The 22770-nt window shown below is 48.8% G+C and overlaps 1 protein-coding gene and 1 long non-coding RNA gene across 2 annotated transcripts; one reads left to right on the forward strand and one right to left on the reverse strand.

Annotated features, from left to right (window-relative positions):
• Window positions 1–2123: 2123 nt before the first annotated feature.
• Window positions 2124–22074, reverse strand: LOC133966370 (sprouty-related, EVH1 domain-containing protein 2-like). Its single transcript, XM_062401282.1, has 6 exons — window positions 21519–22074; window positions 10797–10989; window positions 10545–10713; window positions 10181–10245; window positions 5887–6045; window positions 2124–5715 (listed from the first exon to the last, which is right to left on the reverse strand). The coding sequence occupies exons 1-6, from the start codon at window positions 21542–21544 to the stop codon at window positions 4915–4917; spliced, it is 1413 nt and encodes a 470-aa protein (XP_062257266.1). The 5' UTR covers window positions 21545–22074; the 3' UTR covers window positions 2124–4914.
• Window positions 10961–14859, forward strand: LOC133966371 (uncharacterized). Its single transcript, XR_009923941.1, has 3 exons — window positions 10961–11096; window positions 11739–11840; window positions 14526–14859. It is a non-coding gene; the product is annotated as an uncharacterized LOC133966371 (long non-coding RNA).
• Window positions 22075–22770: the final 696 nt, after the last annotated feature.

The following is a 22770-nucleotide window of genomic DNA, read 5'->3' on the forward strand; positions in this document are numbered from 1 at the left end:
AGAGGCTCTCTTTCCGTGCCTGAAATAAAGATCTCACCCAGACTCTTCCGGCCTTGTTCCATTTTAATCCCTGGACTCTTTTGCCACTTCCCTCTCGGCCCTGAACCGTTCCCTCTGATGTGTCGCTGGAGGTTTCCTCCTCGTCGCTGCGGCACAAACAGACGAGGCTGGTTTCTGCAGATCTACTCAAATCCTGAACCTTCGACTGGAGCTGAGCACGAAACCTGAACTCAGATCCAGAAAGAAATATTCTACCTTCTATCTCTGCTTCATTTATTAATCTGCAGCTGAATCGAATCCTGATTCAGATCCAGATTTATTGTGACACGTTACATAAACTTTGCTTTTATCAGATAAAAATCCACCTTTTCATCCAAATATCAACTTTTCATGATCTGCAGTAACACCACTTCAATTCAGCCGCTCGACACCGAGCTTCTGCGTTTAGTCATGAATCTGCACATCTGGGTTTTTAATAATCAATAACTGCTGATGAGGCTCAACATTCTACCAAATGGACCTGAGGTTATTAAGAGTTTTTAATACTCTTCACAATATTTTGTACCTTTTTATTTGACATATTTGTATGTAATGAAGTATTTTGAGGCTGTAGTACATTTCACTGCCTAAACGTTGACTTGTAACTTCTTAGATGGACTGAAGCACCATGAAGGGACTTTTAAAACTTCTTGTCTTGTACTTGTCAGATGAATCAGTTCTGTAACTTGGTTGTTTTCAGCTGAGGCCTCTTCCACCGGGGGGGAGTAGAGGGAGCTTTTCCTCTGGAGCCGTGAGCAGAGTTTATCTCAGGTGCAGAGTCTGAACTCAGACAATCCTTCACCAAGTATGCAGAAGCAATTTTCTGCTTCCTTGTGATCTATACTGCTGCGGCGTCCGTGCACTGAGCCGGTTAGTCAGGCCCGCGCCCGACCCACAGCTGCACAAGTACCACACAGACCCAGGACCAGGGACAAGGTCTGAATCCTGCCTATCTTTGGACATGAGGCCGCAGCACTGGTGCGGGACCAGCCAGCCATTCCTGTAAATTGCAGTGGGAAGTGAGCGGCGGTGTGTGCAGCCGGAGAGGGGCCACGCTGACCCCGTTACACAAGCAGATCTCTTAAATGTTTGCACATGTGGACTGTGATGCTGTTTGCAGCCGTTGAGCTGAGCAGGCCCCCGGAGCCCTGAGGGACCTTCCCCCCCCCTCCCCCTCTCCGCTCCATCATTATCGCCCACATGCTTTTCCAGAGACATCCTGAGTGAAGCAGCTCGACGTCCTCGATGGCTATCACATGTTCCTGCTGAGGAGGGAGAGACATCTTGAGCTGAGCGTTCTTCCCTTTGTGTTTCTGTCTTCACAGACTTTACAGAAAGTTTGGTGCAGCGAAGTCGGGAAGTTATTAAAGCTTAATGAGAAACTTCAGGCCTCCGCTGACATCTTTCATCCTCTGGATCTGAGTCCTGGGTGGCGTCCTGCGCCTGGCAGCTTCACTTCCCTCTCCAGATTCTGTGTTAGGTTTTACAAACTGTTGGTGACTTTATGTGTGGCTTCAAACTGTTTGTTGTCCTGGTTCAAAGTTTCCATAAACCCTTTAGAGGCTGGATGAGAGCAGACTCGTTCTCTACCGTGAATTCATTGCTTGTGATTTATTACATTAATTGTTTCTATATAACTCAGGAGTCCTTTGCATTTTGTTTCTTTTATTGAGCAGAAACATGATTTGATTCCAGGATCCAGTAATTAAATATGAGGATCATTGAAATAAAGGATCACACGTGTGGTGGAAGGTCTGAATCCCAATGCACTGGTATGTGTTGGTTTATGTCTGTCGATAGCAGGATTAATCTACTGGATGGATTCATATGAAACTTGGTGGATGGATGACTGGTTCAGGCAGGAAGTCGTTGATTTATGGATCACTGCCAATGTTTCAAAGGTTCAAAGGCGTTTTTCAACATTTTCTCTGATTTCCCAGAGAATAAGAACAGGATCCTGATGAAAACAGAAATCTGGAGCTTTATGGAGAGTCATATTTGTGAGTGTGTGAGACGTGGTGCAGCCTGACTCACGGCCTGTTGGGCCTCGTGGAGGTTTGAACTGAAGCAGCCGACTCGTGTGGTGTCACTGTTTTCTCTGGTTTTATTGGAGGCGGAAGGTAAGACACACGTTTCACTGGAGCTTCCTCACGGACCCGGCCGACCTTCAGTATCTACAAAGTACTTCCTGTTCCTTCTCGAGAAGCAAAGAGCTACATCCATCGTACATGGTAGAAACAGTTATTTAAAAAAAACAAAATAGAAATAAAAATGTACAACATACACTTGATATATATATAATATAATTTTTGCTCTCTTTTTTTTTTACAGAGGTAAAAATACTAAGCGTAAAAAAATGGGTCTAATTCATTAGAGGGAGTTGTTTCTTTAAAGTTTTCAATTTAAATACACGAGGAGATAAAAGAGGACGCGCTCAGGCACTTGAAAATGTCTCTGACATGTGAGGACACACTCAGACATCAGACAGAGAAATAAGACTGAACGCCTACACACAGACACACACTCACACAGACACACACTCCCTGATACATCCCATCATCGTCAGGTGTTGGTGTGTGATGTGTTCAGCTGATCCCAGTAGCTTTGGATCAAGGAGCAGGAGATGGGGGGGGCACAAACACACAGATTCAAACTGGTACAGGGGACAGGACGTGTGAGACAGACACCACCGGGACAGGAAGGAGGACATCCTCCAGCCTCCTGAACTCCAACCACACTGACGTTTGCTCGGCTCGACAATCAGCTGCAGGTTTGTTTACGAGGTTTCAGCTTCTATTGGACGTGATGAGGACGACGACCAGGACAGCCCTGGTTAGTGTTGTGCTGTGAGGCCGTGATTGGTCGGCTGTAGTGTCACTCAAACAGCAGTTTGTTGATTCCTTTAGTTGTTTCACATTTTGAATGATTGATGTGCCGTGGTTCTCATGTTAATGTTGTGAAGAGGCGTCACTGTTGTGTTTAAACGCTTTAAATCCAATGCAACACATTTAGTTTCATCTTAATTCATCCAAGTGTTAGTTAAACATCTGCCTTCGTGAGCTGAATGGGACGTGGGGGGGGAACCAGTGGCACCAGTCACATGTTACTGTGGTTTCAGGGAAGTCGTCTCTCAGGTTCATCTTCTATCTTTAGTTGAATAATTTGGCCTTTAAGGAACTTGAGAGTTTGAGAAGTAGCCAAGAGAAAACTAGCTTAGCTTAGCTGAAAATGCTAGTAACTGGAGAAGCTAACAATCGAGCTAACTGCTTGTTCCCAGTGTTTATGCTAAGCTAAGCTAAGCTAAAGAAAGTGCAAATAAGCCAAAGTTAGCTTCTTTTTTTTTAGAACAACATTAAATGTAGGATTAGCTTTATTGGCTTAGTGCGAAATAAGTGTTGTTGTGACATTAAACATGTCAAAGGTCTTTACAGTTCTTCAGGAGCTGACTGGATCATTCGAGTTGTTGACTCACAGAACCATCAGTCCAGATTTTCCACATGTGACTGGTGGCTGCTCCTGGAGAACCGGGCTGAACGAGGGGGGGGGGGCTGATTGTACATCGCAGGCAAACCAGAGGCCTTAGTTTACTCACTTGGTCGGAACCTTATTAAAAGTTCCTAATTCATTACAAAAATAGTTTAAACCAAGTTTCTGAGGGTGTTCGTGAGGCCGATAGCTCGGAGCCAGAACGATGAGCTCAGACCGGGGGGGCGTTCGAAGCCAGGCTCGAGATCTTAAGGCAAAACAGGCTCCAACGCTTCCTCCAGTGAGTGTCAGTCCCGGGTTCTGACTCGGACTCTGGCTGAGGTTCTGCCGAGAGGAAATCAGAAAATCTCAGAACGGTTCAAGTGAACGTTAAAATAAAATCAGCCCAAACTCTAAGCTTTGAATCTGAGCGAGTTCCTGGTGACGGTGACGGTTTAGGCACTGATAGAATAACGTGAAAGAAGCGTGGAGCCGGAGCCGGAGCCGGAGCCGAGCCGGTCACTGGAGCAGGAGCCGGAGCTGGAGCCGGAGCCGAGCCGGACCCTGGAGCCGAGCCGGTCACTGGAGCCGAGCCGGACACTGGAGCCGGAGCCGGAGCCGAGCCGGTCAGTGATCGAATCACCACCATCGCTGCTGGTTCATCAACTCAGTGAGAAAATAAATAGCATAAGAATGAATCTTTGGGATTTTAGAAGAAGATTAAGAAGAGTTCCACGTTTGTTTCAGGGAACAAAGAGGACGTCGATGGTGGAGCTTCACTATGAGCTGAGGAACAGACAACACAAGTTCTCTACACACATGTAAGCATTCACGCACACTGTCCACACAATCACACACACACACACACAAACTCACACACACAGAGTCGCACATGAAGAGGTGTAGTGTCTGATTCTCTGGTAGCTGGAGCCGAGCGGGCCTGATATTGGAATAGAATATAAACAAAATGGCCACGCGTACATTAAAGAAGAGAAAGAAAATAAAAGAGGAAACAATTCAAGTTCTTTGACGCCGAGTCAGTGTACAAAGTATAAAGTACCTGCATATGTGATACATGACATATAGGTCAGCTATAAAAAAGGCCCCCTGAAAAAGAGTGCTCTCTCACGAGAAGCAGAGCGGACTCGGCCACGTGAGAGTGAGAGGACTGTCTGCCGTGAGGGAGCTTATCTTCCCAGGCCGTGTAGAAAATGCACCAATTGTTTTTTTTGGCTTTTTTCAGTGTCTGGAATTTGTGGAGAAACCCAGAGAAACCAAAAGGCAAGAGAGCGAGCGGCCGGGCGCCGTCCTCGCTGTGCGTCCCCGTCCTTCCCCGTCCTCTCCTTCCCCTGGGCTCGCGTTGGGTTTAGATTTGCGTCTCTTCCTCCGAGAGGTTCCGGACCCGGCGGCTCAGCTCACGGCTTTGTGTCGGCCTCCGCAGCAGCCGCAGGCGAGCCCGGCCCGGTGGCAGGCGTGGAGCGGCGGGTAGAGGCAGAGGCAGGGCGCCACCAGAGACAAGCCCAGCAGAGCCAACCAGCGCGTCCCGAACCGGCCCCCCCCGCCGCCCTCGCCCCCGTCACAGGAGCACGGGTCCGAGTAGTCCCCCTCCGGGTCGGACATGCAGTGGTAGAGCATGGTGTCGGCCAGCCACATGCAGCTGACCCGCCGGATGCAGGCCCGCACGGGGTCCGGAGCATCCTGGCACCGCCCCCTCCGGTTCTCTGAGATGTAGAAGGCCTCGCCGCAGTGCTCGCACTGGGAGCGCTCCCCCCCGTCCTCCTTCCGACCCTTCCCGCCGTTGGTGGACGGGGACGAGCTCGGGAGGAAAGAGCGGGGCTGGTTGGACACAACCGAGGAGAAGCCGTGGCGATACGAGCCACCATGGCCCTTGTCTGTCAAGGGTCCGAGGGCAGGGTCCGAGTCTGATGGCGACAGGGCGGGCGCCAGAGGGTAGGTGTAGTCGTGCTTCTGGGACTCAGTCTTGGCGAAGTGCACGTAGGACTCTGACTCGTCCATCTGGATGAACTTGTCGCGCACGGTGGCGTGGCGGTAGTCCTCGTAGCCCCTGAGCCAGGGGCGGTCTGCCTGGCGGTCTGCCTGGCGTCCATAGTGGCGCTCTGTGGTTCGCTCCCAGCTGCGCTCCCGGGGGTTGATGCGGACGATCTCCTCGTCCTCCTGGAAGGTGACGTGGCGAGGGAGCCGAGACAAGGGCTGAGGAGGAAACAGAAACAGGCTTTAACGCAGCTGGAGGCTGAATGTGAAACAGATGAAATGATAAACACAAATGTATTCGTCCAAGTTTTCATCTGACTCATTTTGTAGACAGCACCTGGTCCCCCCCCCCCCCCCTCAGTGCAGCTGTGTGGTTTCACATGGTCTCACCTGGTCCATGAAGTAGTGGTCTGAGAGCCGGTAGGGGTCGTGGAGGTCGTGGCGATGTCCCATCATGCACTTGTGTCTCTGCGGAAGGGGCGAGGACTCGAGCGGCTGCAGGGAGCTGTCCAGTCTCTGGGAGGAGTTGGACGAGCTGTCTGTGGTGTTCTGTGGACGGGACAAACAAACACAGGATGCAGGCTGAGCGCTGCGTTCTGATTGGATTCACCAAACAAACAGGCGCCGCGAGACGACGCCACGATTGGACAAACAAAAACAGGAAGCATCGGCGCGGCTCTGATCGGGAAAACAGGAAGCGCCAGTTCTGTTTTTTCGAGCCACTCGAGCCACATTTGGATCATTGTGTGAGTTTAACTTTTAAATAAACAACATCTGCCGTTGAACCTCAGCAGCGCTCAGGAAACGTAGAAACCGTCCGAGCCTGAAGTCAGATCAAACTTTTAAATTCAAGTAGCCACCAACATAGGTGGAGAGGACACGCAGCCTTTGATGACTCACGTGTCTTCAACACTTCCAGTTAATGACGTTACGAGGCAGCTGACACCCGGAGGAAGACCATTATCAGATCAATCCAGTAGTTATTGTTTACAACTGGGATGGACCTCATCTGACCCTGCAGCAGTCTTTATGAGATTTGACATCACAATAGACAGTTTACAAACTAACAACAGTTTCAACACAAACTGGACATTGTGACCTTCAGGAAGGATTTACTCGATTATATCAATGAAATAAAAGAGATAACACAATATTTTCACAGTAGAGACGATGAAACAGCAGAATTCTCTTTGATAAGAGACGTCAAAGACCTTCACCTTCTGACTCCTGTCCGAGTTGAAGGAGAAACGATTTGTTCCGACAGATTAATGTTAAAGTTTTTCTGTTTTCCCAGAATCACCTTTTTTTGGCCTCCCCCCCGAGTCTTCTCTCCTTAACCCCCCCCCCGGCAACCTGTCCTCTTCCCCTCAATCTCACTTTCTACACATTCCACCAATCCTGTGTGTGTGTGTGTGTGTGTGTGTGTGTGTGTGTGTGTGTGTGTCAGTGCCCCCCCCCCCCCGCTCAGAGCTTGGCCAGACACTAGACAGACGTTCAGAGAGACGGGTTTCAGACAGGCACATGGGGGGGGGGGCAGCATGTCTCCTGTCTCTTTGTGTCATCTTGGAAATGTGAGTTGCACACTCAGGTGTTTTTGTGAGAGTGTTTGAAACGGGAGCGACGAGGCCTCAGTGTTTTACTCAAACTGAGTCACAGAAACTTCAACAGTCGATAAATGTTCCCACGGAATAACAACGGAGACAAGTTTGTCCCCGGCTGGATTTGACATCGTCCCCCAGCAGCTTCCGGCAGCTCCACCAGTCAGGCTTCAAACAGACAGGAAACCCAACTCCAGGTGTTTGAATGTCCTCAGACAAAAGCACGTAGCTCAGGTGGTTCAGCTGGGAAGCTCTTACTGGTTTGAACTTTCTGACCCACATTCTGTAGCAGTGCATTCAACTCAGACATCAACCTCATGGTGGGCCTCCGGGAACAGTCAGGGGATAACCAGCGCTACTGGTGCCTGTTGAGAGGTTCCAGTCTGGATCAGAGCGGCAGACCAGCTAACCAACTGACCAACTGACCAACCAATGGACCAACTGACCAACTAACCAACCAATGGACCAACTGACCATCCTCCCTGGGAACTCAATGAAAATGTCAAACACTCAGGTGTGAAGCTCCGGAGTCTGAAGTTCTTCCTCGCGTCCGGGGTCATCTATCGTGGTGTAGCCAGAGGTCAGTGTCAGGTGCTACATCGCCCCTCGACATCTTGACACAACGACAACATCTTCACCGCACATGCAAACGTCTGACGCTCCAACAAACCTTTAACCCACTCCATGAATAATTTGCCAGAGTTGTATGACCCAGATCTGGTGTGTGTCTGTCTGCCTCCTGAAGCTATCCCTATTATATCCTGCTCCCCACATGGAAACCACCATGCTGAGAATTTCCCCCAGCTTTCTTACAAAGCCCTGAGAGCAGCCGGCCAAAAATAACATGAAATGCTGCCTCCGCTGCTGGCCCCGCCCCCCTGGAGAAGACATTACCGGGAGGCGGAGCCGAGTCGGTTTAAAACCAGTCGGACTCTGGCCTCCACGGCTGCAGCTAATTCAAAACACAGACCAGACCTGCTGCTGCACACGAGGAGTCCAGGGGAACAGTTTGTATTTCTGGAGATCCTCTCTCTGTATTCTGGCCCGAGGCCGGACAGAGGGCATTCAAGTTATTTTCTGACACAAAACATGTCCCGGCTGAAAGCTCGGGAGGACTCATCCTTCAACAGGCCCGTCTCGCTCCCCTGGGACCAGCCGGGCTTCACTGGCTTCCACTCCCCCAGTCGGGAACGAGCCAAAATAGAGACCGAGACAGGAGCCGGGCTGGGGGGGGGGGGGGGGGGGGGGGGGGCAGAGGAAGGGTTAGGTTAAGTTTAGGTTTGGCCAACGAGGAATAATTTAGGGAAGTATGTCCATCCTAGCTGTCCTCCCTCCCTCCGTCCTCCCCCGTCCCCCCCAAAGGCTGTAAATCTGCTGCAGCATTTCCCTCTGTCCAGGACGCCCCCCCTCCCCCCCCCCCCTCCCCCCCTTGCAGACTCTACCGCTAACTTTAGGAAAGGTCTTTAAACGGGCCGAGAGGAACCAGCAGAACTAAATCCATCCATGATACACAGTTATTCATTTTAATTTCTTTTGGCAAAATGGTGAAATTTCGCTTTTCCCCGAAAACAAGAATGACGAGACAGATTATCACGATCAGATAGAAGAAGACAGCAGAAACATAGACTGATATAAAGATGGACAACATGAGAGCTCCTTTAAAGTGAAGCCAAAACATGATCGCCACCTGGTGGCCGGCTGCAGTAAAGGTCATGAACCATGACTCCTCCTGTTAGTGGACAGGACAAGAAACGACTTTGTGAGACTTCACCACCAGAGAGTTTAAACTTTCCTGAAAGCCTGATGCTCCCTTTCAGCGCCCCCCCCCCCCCCCCCCCCCCGACAGGGCCTCGTCCTCCCTCCTCGTGTGTTTTTACGCGTCTCTGTGGCGGCTGCACACTCCCAGCAGAGCACCTATTAGTCTTGGCCCTTACAGACAGCTCGAGTCAAAGATGAACCATGAGGCACTTCCTCTCGTAAATCACCGGCCCTGCACTAAGCTGGGAAACAGCTGCTAGTTTGGAAGCTGCTCTCATTCTCAACTAGGAGGGTGTGTGTTTGTGTGTGTGTGTGTGCGTGTGTGTGTGTGTGTGTGTGTGTGTAGTGGTGAGGGTCACCAGGAGAGAGGGAGGTGGTGGAATACAGGAAGTGACCTTGTGACCCCGCCTGCTGTTCCTGGTGTCACATTACAGTGTGGGGGGAGGGGAGGCTCCAGACTAACTTAAGGTAGGGAGGCCCCCCCGACACACAAACAACACACACTTCACTTGGGGCAGGTATCTGTGACAGGAAGTGGGTCCCGAGCTGAAATACCTTCTGCTAAGTGGATGGAATGAGGTCAGTTCGGAGACGTGCTGGACTCGGGGGACTTTGACTGATTAGTGGTTCGGTGTGAAGTGGATCCACGTTCACTCCCGGGTCCTGAAACCTCCATTTCACTGATGTGGAACGAGAACAGGTCTGAACTGAGCCACGGTGTAACCACACAAGAGGCAACTGGGCGGGTGGGTTAAGGTAGTACTCAGTATTCATGTGTTTAGAGGATTTATCAGACACCAGAACACAGTTTGTACGACTCACAGGATCTCACCACTGATCTGAGCTGCTCCTGGTCGGAGTCTGAGCAGTGAGCTGAGCAGTGAGCTGAGCAGTGAGCTGAGGAGAAGCTGTTCCTGCTGCAGAGGAGTGGACCAGGAATGTGCACCTGGACCATGTGAGTGTCCGACAGCAGCTCAGCTCATGACGTCACGTTGAGCTGCTGCAGAAATCAACTCATCTGCAACGTTTGCCCGGATTCCAGAGAGTTGTTCATCCGATTTCTAGTTTTCTTACTTGATTCTTTGTTTTCTGACTCTAGTATATTACAGGGCATGTCAATGCTGCTGTTTTCAGAGAAATGTTTGAAGTAGATTGGACAGAATAGAAAAGAAAAGTCAGTCAGGCATTTAACTTCAGTCCACACAGGGTTTAATATCTAACCCACCTGGAATTTAAAATAAGAGCATATCAGGTGATAGCACACAGACAGGCCTCCATTACCCATAATTCCATCTGCTATTGCACGTGAATGTAGGAAACTATCTTACGGTGAAGACGTCGTCGTCCCCCAGCTCGCCCTCGTTCTGGAGTGCTGTGGAGGAGGTGGTGGAGCCTGAGGAGGAGAGCAGGAGAAACACTTTACTGACGGAGCCCAGCAGCATGAGTCCACCTCATGTTCTCCACAGGACCAAGTGACTCCACCTGGAACTCTCATAGAACCTCCAGCTTCTCTGCCCTGATCTTGTTTATTGATTAGTTGTTATCTTCATGCACAACATGCAGAACATTTAAAACTTCTTTAACATAACTGGAACTATGGGAAAGACATGCTGACACAGTCTAAGCCCTAAGTCCTCCCTGACAGATCTGTGACATCTTCTATCTCTAGACACTTGGACTTCAGGCCAGTACCTTCTGCCAGGTCCTCGATGGCTTTCCGCACCCCCCGGTCGAAGGCCCTGGCGTCGGCTGGACCCTGGAAGGACAGGCCGCACTTCCTGTCCTCCACCCTCCAGTGATGGAACGTGGGCGTGGCTATGGTGTACACCAGGTCCTTCCTCAGGGGACAGTCCAGGATCACCTGTTTGTGCGACACACATCCTCTTAGCACCACACACACGTTGCACCTCGGCATTGAGCTGTGGTGAGTGTTGATGGTTTTACCTGTTTGTCCCGGAGCCGCTCACCACGGATGATGAACTGGGAGCTGCAGGCGGACGGCACGGGGGCCAGCTCCGGAGGCAGGAGGCGGCACACCCCCACCCTGCTCAGAGCCCCCCCGTCCTGGGCCAGCCAGCCGCCACTCGAGTCGTCCCGCGTCATCACCACCGCTTTCACTCGCACGATGTAGCTGTCACTGGATAAAGAGAGAGAGGGTTTGTTAGAGAGATGACTCCAATGGGGTTTAAACGAGCTGGGACTGAAACACTTCACCATTTCCCAGTTGGATCCAGTTTGAATCAGGTGAGATGCAGAGAAGCAAACAGAAATAACTTCCTGTGAAATAAAGTCGATCTGTGGTGTTGATACCAAGAACCTGTAAGAACAAATGTGGTTTGACGAACGGGTCCAAAGCAGAAAGTGCGTTAAAGGAGGCGACGTGTGTTTTTATGCCTTCAAAATAAAATAAAAACAAAAATTTTCAACTTCCAGCGAACTCAAACTTTAGCTCTAATTCCTCCGACAGCCGTCTGGGGGTTGTGTTAATGCCACAGCAGTTTATTATAGAGCTGGATTCACACACGGGCAGAATGTTGGAGGCGTCTCAAGTCACGACTCTGCCCGCCGCTCGCCGCTCGCCGCGCTGAGGTGGGAGGTGTTGGGACCAGTCAGCACAAACACACCAGCTTCACATGTAAATGAAGCTTTGTGTTGACTTCTCTTTGCTGTTGTTAAAAAACCTCCTTGAGGGAAGAGTTTCAACGTGAGACGATGGTTTGGTTAATAAATAACTCCACCAGGAGATTAATCAATGACTAGTTCTGATAACTGAGTTTCCTGTTGTGTTGACAGCTCAGCCACCTCGCCCACACACAGACATGGAAATCATTCTGTAGAAGAAAACTGAATTTCTATTTAAAACAGTAAACTATGTGTTTCTTAAAGGTGTCTGCTGTTTGAACTCGTCATCTACTGAAGTAGAGAAGATGAGTCATGGGTGCCCCCCTCGGCTTCCCCTGAGGTGACCTGTGGAGAGCAGGGTGTTGGGTGAGCTGCTGGTTTCATGGAATCACAACATCCCAGTTTGATTCCTGTCAGAGATGTACTTCTGTTTATCAGTGTGTTTGAGAATCACTACCAAGTAATCAAGTATCAAGTAATCCACTACCCTTCAGTCTATTCTTATGTGTAATCACTTTAACAAAGCAGTTAATGAACAGATGATGAAGTGAATCATGATGATTTACAGCAGCAGGACACAGGGGAGCTGGGCCGCGACACCTTATACATACTATCAGATAATACTTCAGTCTATATAACATAACAAAACAATACATGACAAAAAACTCCCTCTGCCGTCCACTGGCTCCTCAGTGTCTTCAAGAGGAGACGCAACAATGGAGGCAGGACACGAGACTTTCTCAGGCATTAGCATGACAGCAGCCGTCCCCACAGGGACAGTGAGCGAGGCGACAACAACAGGATGTGACTGAGTGTGTGAGGAAAGAGAAAGAGGAACATAGAAAGAGAGAGGAGGGAGGCCGGCCGAGTGGGAGGGAGAGAGAGAGGTGTTGTTATATAATTAGTTTACAGACAGTCCCAAGGATTTCATGTACGCGCACACACACAGACACACACACACACACACACACACACACAGACACACTAAGCTGGCAGAACCGGTTCACCAGCTCCCGCCCACACACATTCATAAAACTGACTGAATGACAGACTGACTTGGTGACGGCAGACAAACAGACCGTACAGAGAGAACCACAGGTTAGCCCACAAGACGTGTGTGCTGTTCGCGTAAACACACACACACACACACACACACACACAATCCTTCGTTTCCGTTCAGATTTCAGAGGCTTGTTGTGTTTAAAGACACACACCTGCCTAAATGAGCGTTTGTGAACACGTATGATTAAAAGCAGACGTATAAAAGACCTAAATGAAATAACTGGTAAGAATGTTGTCGGACTGGAGTTCACAGGAAGACGCTGGCTTCATGAGTTCTGCCAAACCACAATAAAAGGAGGTGAACAGTCGCTCCTCAGTCACATGGAAAACCTGAATGGCAGCAAAGAACATAAATAAAATCAAAATAGAAATGTCAGTGATCTATTTATATTTGCCAGCACTCACCGATGTTACTGGTGCTTTTACTGGAGGTGAAGAAGTTACAGCTAAAGAAATAAATACATATATACAAAGAGTAAAGGCTTGACCTAGTTCTGTGCTCACAGATGTATCTGCAGAGCTAATGTGCTAGTTATGCAGAAACGTTTTCCTCATACGGAAATAAGCTGGAAAGAAAGATTATCTTTTGCACAGTTTTGCTAAATCTTTAGTTTTATGGACCAAACAGTAGAAACATCTTCCCCAGTGAGAAAAGCCTGAGTGCCGTTCTATGCTTGTCTCTTGATGAAGAATTCAGATACTGGGGAACTTATGCTAACATCCGCCATTGTTGTTTTAGGAACACGATGAAAGGTGATTGGTCTAAAAAACCTGTGGTTTGGACAAAGTAAAATGGATTCTCACTGACAAACAATCCCGATGCCTCAGAACGTTTTCGAAAGGTCTGCGACAAATAATTATCTGTTGTTAATACTCAGGTTTTAAAAATCCATAAAAAAATTGAGCAACGCATAAATAGCAGCTGCAGGAAACCCACCAACAGAGGGCGACAGAGATCTGAAACCTTTAAACCTCTTCCAATGAGATCCTTCCTGAAACACGTGGAGTTTCTGAATCCACAGTGAAGGTTTCATATCAAAGCTCCACGGCGGCTCATCATGACTCAGAACATGCGTTGGACACGTTCACCAAACCACACCCCCCCGCTGCCCACTCACAGAAATAACACCACATTGTGAGCTGCATTAGCACATGTGCTTTAAGATACACAACGCGGCTATCGGCTCCCTGAGAGGAACTCGTCACATTCGTCTTGTGACCCGTGTTCAGAACCTCGCCCGCCGACAGGCCCTGTAATCTGTGGCTGGAACACACACACGGCCACAACCAGCAGCAACAAGCTACTTTAATACACTTGGGAGTGACCGCACATTCTGGCAGAAATACACACAGACACACACATACAGTACATTTGGGAACTGCAGATCTAATTCTGTCCAAACGAATGTTGCATGAGGTGTCGATGCTGAAAAAGGGACTGGGACGCCTATTTTGAGAAAAGGTGGTTTATACTCTATTTATAATTCACATGCACGGTCTTTAATTATATACACAAACACCGTGGTGGCGTAATGTTTCAGAAAATGGATTTGAGATCATCAGGTGCTTCCACTGCAGCAGGTTTTAGACTGAAAACGTGTCTGAAAGTCTGTTCTTTGGTGGGATGAGGGTGTGAAGCCGTGACCGGAGCAGAACGATGACTCAGTTTGGAAGAAAGATCAGGAAACTGGACAGCTCACTGATAAGGAGCGAGCAGCACCATGCATCACATCCTCTTCTGATTTAATACGAGCTGTTTATAACCTGCAGGTGAAGGAGCAGGGTGTGCCGGGCCTCTGCTCCTCAAGAGACAATCTACTGTGGTTGACAGCCAACACTTTACTATGACCTGTTTTTCATCTTTAATCCACGTGTCTGATTAAACGCTTCCTCCCTCTGAGGCTTGAGAGCTTTTAACTTTGAGTTGAACAGAACGAGGCCTCAACGCTTCATTGAGCTCACTGCTCCTCTGTCTTCATCTCCCTCCAGATCACAAAGCTGTATCTGCATCATCATGGGGGCAGCGGAAACAAGCTATTATCATAACACTGATGCATAACAACCTTGTTGAGGCCAATGTGTCAGCAAACTTATCTTGTTACACATCCGGCCGCCACAAGAGAAGACTTGGCTTTCGTTTTGTCTCCTGCTCGCTCTGCTTTGGTCTCCACCGCCTGCCGAGCTCTTCTGATAAAAGTGATTATTAACTATGGCTTCATCTTTTGTTTTATGAAACAAACATAACATGATAATAGCTGGTTTAACAAAAATTAGGCAGAATATAGGAGAAAGGATGTTTAAGTTTTCTCAGGTTTTTCTTTATTCTGATCGTCACTACAAGGAAAAGCTTCTGTTCGTTGGAAATCAACTTACATCTGTCACATTAGCTCAAATTAGCAAAGTCTTCATCTTTAAACAAGGAATAAACATTTCTCTATCATCTCGTAACAGATGTCTTGGTTTCTGCATTTTATTTCAGTACTTATATTTTAAGAAATTGGCTTTTCAAGTTGTATATTTTTGGTTTTATTCAATAGGCTTTGATAAAGACCAAAACTATTTATAACGGCCGATATCCTTTATCTCAAATCAAATTGTTTAGACCCCAATATCGGCCCACACAAATCTGTATAGGCCGGACTGTCCTTTTTATTTGTATGCCTCAACACACACATTGCAAACAAGTGTGTGTCCTGATCAGGAAATGAGGTGTGGGTGGAGCACACACACCTGTGGAGGCGCTGCCAAGCCACATCACTGCTCCATCAATGAACTCTTAAGTTCCATCTGTTGCTTCAGTTTGCCTGTGAGTCATGTCAACATTGGGTTTCTGTCTCCGAAAAAAAAAGGAAAACACCACAAACCTGCAGCTTTTTACCGTTTTAGGAGAAACTATCAACAGATTAGTTGGATCCTGCATGTGGTCTGTGTGGAGCAGTATTGCAATAAACCAGTGAAGGGACTGGGAAGCGTCTGGATATCAGGTCTGGAATCCAGCTCATGTGTGACTGATAGAAGGGTCAGTGAGGGCAGCCCAGCCATGTGTGATAAGGGCGGCTCTACTTCCTCTGATAAGGAATGACTGGCCACACCTCTGCCTGACCAACAAAACCACACACACACACAAACACACAGTGCACACACACATGGTCCGGCTCTCCCTTGAACTCCACACGCACACGCAAACACACACAGCACAAGCCCTGTCAATAGATCAGGAAGTGACTTGAGACAACACCTTGTCACAATACATGCACTACCCCTGTGAGTGTACTGTGTACACATTGTACTACATGGAAGTGTACCAACTGGAGCACTTCGTTGGGGACACTACACAACACTTTTCAGTCATCAGTGTACATTGTGGAATTGCGTATTTACCGATCTGTGTTTACATTAACAAATCTTAAACATGTGTAAATGTAAATTAAGATTTGAAATTTTCTTTACAGGTTCACAAAGTCACATTTGTGAAGGTTTTGTAGTAAAGAAAGTCCGATAAGACAAATCAGATCAAAACAGTGTCACTGCAGTAAATCATTTTGAAACGGATGAATACATTGTGCACTTAAAACTCACAGTCATTAATTAATCATGGATCTGAAGTGACTGTGATATGTTAGTTTGTACCGAACTGTTCAGGTCTTAATTGTGTTGTGTCCCCACATGATATCCATGGTCTGTACGGGGACGCTGCAGCTCCTGCTTCTCTGTGGACGTGGAAACCAAACACAAAGTAAGCTGATTGCTTCTAAACCTCTTACAGGCGAGTGAAAAGCCAAACAAGAGCCTCGATAATGCCTGGGATCCTCTTACACTGTGTAAGACTTAGCGCGCCGGGTCAAATGTAACCGATGAGGGGCTTTCCAACGCTCGCTGTGATCGATGTCCGCCGCAGCGTCCACCGCGCCGTGTTTGATCAGGTATCTCTCCATTTACATAAACTGTTGGATGTCAATGGTTTCCGTTGTAATTGCGCGGCCTGTAGTGCGGCTGCAGGGCACCAAACCAACGTAACACGGTTTGCATAATGAACACTGGGACGCCTGTTCTCTCAGGGCTTCCCTTGTTTAAACATACCGATGCACAGTATTTACCACTACACATGACGGGCTGCGGCGCTTCCTGGTGCCGTTTGGTAGCCTGCAGTCCTTCTCCATGAAGTGAGGATTTACATGGAGCAATGATGGGGGGGGGGGGGGGGGGGAGACTTTCTCCAAACCATGAATCTATTCCTGTTACCTTAAGCTTCATAAGAAACACAAACCAGGACAAGAGAGGACCAACTTTCAAATGTGTCCTACATAATTTCCTTTAAATGTAATATGAAGTTGGGCTGGTGTAAGATGAGCTAAATCATATAAGTTACAGACGGGTTAGAAAGGGATCATCGGCTACAACAACAGAGCACATACCGTACAGTACAGGAGTATTTGTACACATAAAACCTATACCAAGCTTATCATATACGTAGACTTACTAGAGGATAACGTCAAAGTGAGTATAAAACCTGAGCGTTTAACCACAGAGGAAGTAACAGTTCATGGGGTTCATTTACTGAGGAGCTGGAAGAGAAGAACCACCCAGTGGATTGGTGTGACAAGGGAAAGACACACTGAGTGAAGTGAATGAAAACTCAGGCTATTATAATCTTGGTCATCCAGTCAGCTGATGAGCAGAGATTATTAAAAAAACAGGCAAACAATCCGGCTCCATTGTTTGGTCTGCAGATATAAACAGCACAGGCCATTATATAAAGGCTCCGGATAGCAACCAGTGATGAGCTGCTCTGTAAAACACAGGAAACACTGTGAACAAGGATCTGTTCCACATGATGTGTGTGTGTGTGTGTGTGTGTGTGTGTGTGTAGGGGGAGTACAGAAGGAGAAAGAGAGAAAAATGCCAAGGGTCTGAAAGGGAAGTTCATCTGTGGACATGGAGTGTGTGTTGATATTCTTTGTGTGTGTGCATGATTAAATGTTTGTGTGTGATGTGTTTGTTGCTAACAGCGTATGTCACACTAATTATCTGTGGCACCATATATATCATCATATGGATTTATATATATACATACTTGCATATACTTATCAGATGTATACACCACTGTTATTCTGAAAACATTGGAGAAGAACTCAGCCCTTATTATATATACGTATATATTTATTTTTATTCTTTCTCTTTGCATGGCCATCAGCCTCCATTCTTCTGTTTTCTCATTACATCAGGTGGATTATCACAATTATATACCCTCTTTTTTATAGTATATGTAAATGCTGTGTCCAAAGAAACCCATGTTAGAACATTTGACTGTAGATAGACCAACAACAGGAAGTGTCAGTCCCTCAGAGTAACCAGAGAAGACACAGGTGGGACTGAAAACCCTGTTTTCTTCTTATCAGGATCGTTCTTTACACACATGTACTAACAGATGAATATTATAAGACACAACCAGGTCCTATGGAAAAATTACGATACTTAATCTCCCAGCACATGAGAATATGTGTGCGTGGAACAGGACGCTCCTGCTCAGGGAACATGCAGACCTCAGAACTCCTCCTGCTGATGGCTGCTCTTTGTTCAGCGATGGATTATGTTCCGCTGCTACGTTGACCTTAGCTGAATGTCACCGGGCATCTCCTGTCCGATACTGACTGTGCACATGCTGACCCTGCAGCACCACTCACCAGATCAATACATCCGCTGCTCGGGTTTGGACTCTGCAGTCAATGTGTGTGAGCAGGAGAGATCCTGTCCTTCTACAACCGACAGTAAATGTCCTCAGAAGGACACGAGGCACATGACGGCTGAGGCTTTGTTTAGGAGGTACACTCACAAAAAGAGCCTCACAAACAGATTGAACGTGTGTGTGTGTCAGTAATTGTGTTGCCTGCTGAGAGCAAAGTGACAGGTGAAATGTGATTGACCCATTCAGCAGATGAGGCCTTCAAACTGGTGCATGTGCCTCAACCTCCCAGCATCATGCACCAGGACATAGAATGAAGCTCCACACTAACACATTTCCTTTTGAATAAAACGATCTCTGTCCAGATGAGCATTTTAGTTTTGCATCAGCAAACAAACACACACAAAGACACACATCACGCGATCATGTACATTCACTGCACACTGGTGCGTGTCGGCGTAAACAGGAAACAGGTTGTGTTCTCTGCAGTTGGTTGATTAAATACAGACAACACAACCAACGAGGAATAAGAACAGTGAAGAGAAGCAGCCGAGGTGGACCTGTGACTGCAGCACTTAGCATCCGCCGCTGGTCGTCCAGTCATGACAGATAAAACACAATCAGTTAGCAGACGCCGGTGACTCATCGTTTCCTAATGACTCAGGTTTTGCCCCCCCGTTCGACAACAAAGCCCCGGATCTGAAGGATCCAGTGTGATGGCTGGGCATGAAGGTAGCCACGGCGTGGACCTAGCCACCGGCGGCTCTGCCACGGCCCAGACGACCCTACAAAGCTCTATGGTTGACCCTAACGTGGGATTACTTACTGACTTATATCCCTGACTACTCAATTTATGAGTATTTTCATATAAATATGTTGAAAACACATTTCAACTTGTCATCTCATACCTCAACCCCCCATTGTTCTGGTGGAAATGGTGCAGTTGCAACACCGGGCCGGCCAGATGTGCAGAACACACATGTGCTGAGAACTGAGTTCAAACAGAACGAGAGAATGAAAGGAGCAGAAGGAAGCCAAATTTATGAGCAATAATAAAATGTGGATAAAGTATAAAGAGAAACGTGAGGAGGGGGGATGGTGGTATTAGATCTGAGGGTGGGTGGGTGGGTGGTGGTGGGGGGGAAGAATGTGTGGATGAGGGACCCAATTTGGAAACTTCTGCCCCAGATCCATAATCAGAAAGTTTCACTGCTGCACCTTCCACTTTGAGGAGAGTCTCTGGTTTCCTGACCCGTCTCATTCCGTCAGTCAGGATTTCATTACAGAGAAAACCACAACACACCAGCTAGCAGATAACACACTGACCACTTCCTTCCAGTAACATATTCAAAACTTATACAGATGTGAATTCACCGTCCTCAAACTGCTATGACCAAACCAACTCAGTCTGGGTGTTAGCCAATGAGAACCAAGAGATAAACTGACAGAGCTATTAGCATCAGTGGGCATTTCCAGGTGCTAGCAAAGCTTCTCCGCGTATTGTGTCTTCAAAGTAAATCGAATAGCAGTTAAACTGGTATGTGGGAAATGATGATGGAAGTCACTTTAATCCAGATACCCTGCAGAACCCACACCTGAAGGTAGGTGGTGTAACTAAACGAGCTAGCTAAACGAGCTAACTAAATCAGTTAGCTCATTCAGCTAGCTAAACGAGCCAGCTAAATCATCTGTCAAACGAGCTAGCTAAATGAGTTAGCTAATATACAATCATCTCAAAACTGCAATTTACAGTTGATTAATAACCTTCAAAACAAATAGTTTATGATTTAAATGGGTTGTAAACATGTATTTTAGCCTCTTAATATACTTATTATGTCTAGTTAGAAGGTGGGGGTCGCCAACCCCCCCCCCCCCGGTTTATTTTTTGGGTACGTCGTGGGCGTGGCCAAAAGTGACCATCGCCCCACACACGTTATCACCATGGGAACGCTTCAGGTCAGAATCCGGGTCTGACGCAGCAGCCTGAGGATCACGTGACTCCGAGGACAAGACCACACAGAGACAAAACAGGAAGTGTCTCAAACAAAAGACACCGGTTCTAACGTCCTCCTGCGGGGCTGCAGCCGGAGCTTTAACCCGGGTCTGGCCCGGGTTAAAGGCGACGGCGGGGGGGACCCGGGCCCGACGCACGGAGCTCCCCTCCCCTCCCCGCGCTCCGGCCCGGGGCTCATGAATGGGGACGCGCTGAAGGTTAGAGGCTTTTATGAATGAGCCAGCGTCACCACCCCCCACCCCCCTCTCTTCCGGTGCCCTTCGCCCCCCCCCCCCCCCCCCGACAGAGAGCTGGGCGGCGGGCGGTGCACCGACACCGAGCACGGCCCCGCGGAGCCTGACGCACCGGAGCTGGCTCGTGACACCGGAGGCTGGTGGAACAGCTCCACCATGTCTGCACGAGGCTCTTCTGCACATTGAACAGCCCCCCCCCCCCCCCTGTATTTAAAGCACTGGACAACAACACGACACCGGAACGAGACTCGCGTGAATCCGCGGCTCCTTCCCGGTGAAGCTCATGTTAAGCTCCGGCCCTTCGGTACCACACGAGCGGGTCCGCGGGCCTCGCACGCTGCGCGGCTCCGAACCGGCCACATTCCACCCGGAGGCAGCAGCAGCTCGAGTCCCCCCGCACCACACGCCGCTGAACGCGGGTCGCGTCCACACAGAAACACGCGTTAATGTGTTTTCCAGGACGAGTGTGTGTGTTTTTATGAATGGAGCTCGGCAGGCTATGCAAATGAGGGCGATTGAGAAAGAGATGGCGGATGAGGCAGATCGGATATCTCACATCCTGTGAGACTTCCCCTTCCCCGGGTGGAAGCGAACACACAGATGTGTCCGAGCCGCCGGGCCGAGTGAACCCGGCCGACAGGCTCTCCTCCCCGGCTGCACGCGGCCCGGACCCGCGGTGTGCAGGCCTGTGTGGATGGAAGGCGGAACAGCACCAGGCCCTGATCCCGCACCTCGGATCCTTTCACAAAATGTTTCCGATCCACCCACGCCCCCCCCCCCACCTCCTCCCACCCCTCTCCCTTCCGAGGTGGGGGGGCCATAGCAGAAAAAGAACCCTGTCAACGCATTGATCCACCAGCAGCGTTAAAACACAAAAAACACACACACACCATCCGCTGAATAACATTAAAATACACAAATGTGCACGTTGCGCTCGAGCGGCAGCGGCTTCGTGGGGAGCTGTTTTTTCCGGGCTGCACATTCCGCCAAGTTCCCTGAAGCCTCTGCAACTTGTGGAGGCGCGAGCCAGAAGCAGAATGTGTGTTACTCACTCGTTCGGTTGTGTGTCTTCTGTCATCGTGTCGCTTCACCTCAGGTGAGGCACCGCGGCGGCTGCAGACTTTTCGCTCGTCATTCTCTCTCCTCGGATTCTGTCTCCAATTCCGCATAAATCCCCCCTGCGCCTTTGTGCGAGCGTCGGCTCTCGGGCTTCGCCTTCGCCCGTCTCCTCTCCCACCTTCCTCCTTCTGCTCGGTCCTCCTTCCCGCTCCGGTGCCTCCGGGTCGGGGCCCGGATCACGAACTGCCTCCTGGATTCCTGCCCTGGAACTTTAACCAGCCATCGCCTTCAGAGCCGCCGATACAGACAGTTTAGTCTCCGAATCCAGCTCTTCTCCTCGCGTCTCCCCCCTCCCCAAACACACACACACTCACACGGACACACAAGTGTCACGCACAAACACACACTCTCCGGTTGTAGGTCCTGAGGCGCAGGTTTTCAGACACGGCTCCGGTGCCAGTTGTGCGTAAAATCGGTCGTTGTCGCTGCTGCTGCTGTGACCGAGGGGTGGCCCCGCTAGAGCCCCATCTCTCTCTACTCCATGTTGGATTGAGCAGGAGCAGCTCCAGCGAGCCGGGGGAGGGCCGGGGGGGGGGGGGGGGGGGGGGGCAGGGCGGAAGCAGTGACGTAGGTCCACATTTTGGCTGAAGGGCCCACAATAGCTGCAAGCTGCAGGGGCCCTAGCTGGATACATGACAGCCCCCCCCCCCCCCTCTCTTTTATGTTCCTCCTACGGATATGTCACCTCTGTTCTCTTATTAAAATCTGACATGTTCCTGTTTTATTCTTATTCCATCCGTGAGACTTCATATTCCAGAGTGAAGTGCTCACTGGTAACTCCACACCCACCCAGTATGATGATGGGACCAGGCTGTAGGACTCTGTTATTACATGATTATAACAACCGTCCCTCTGAGTGTGATCAGAACATATGATGCAACAATACACGGATCCACATTCCAAAGGAGCAGTAGGAAAATCGTATATGTTGCATATGTATGATATTGATAAACATTATTGCACATAAATGATATGATATTAATGGTCAGCCCTTTTTCTGTGACCTTTTCTTTTCCACAAATAACAGAACAAATCAATTATTAATGATCAATTACGGATGACAGTTTCAAGGCAGCTACATTTTAGAGTTGTAACACAGTCTGTTGTTATGTTTGCATGGTTTAAAGTCGTATTGCTCTTTCTGTGATACACACAACGGTCTAACTTTACTTTGTTATGTTTCCA

The sequence above is a fragment of the Platichthys flesus genome, chromosome 12, assembly GCF_949316205.1.
Source record: "Platichthys flesus chromosome 12, fPlaFle2.1, whole genome shotgun sequence".
NCBI lineage: Eukaryota > Metazoa > Chordata > Actinopteri > Pleuronectiformes > Pleuronectidae > Platichthys > Platichthys flesus.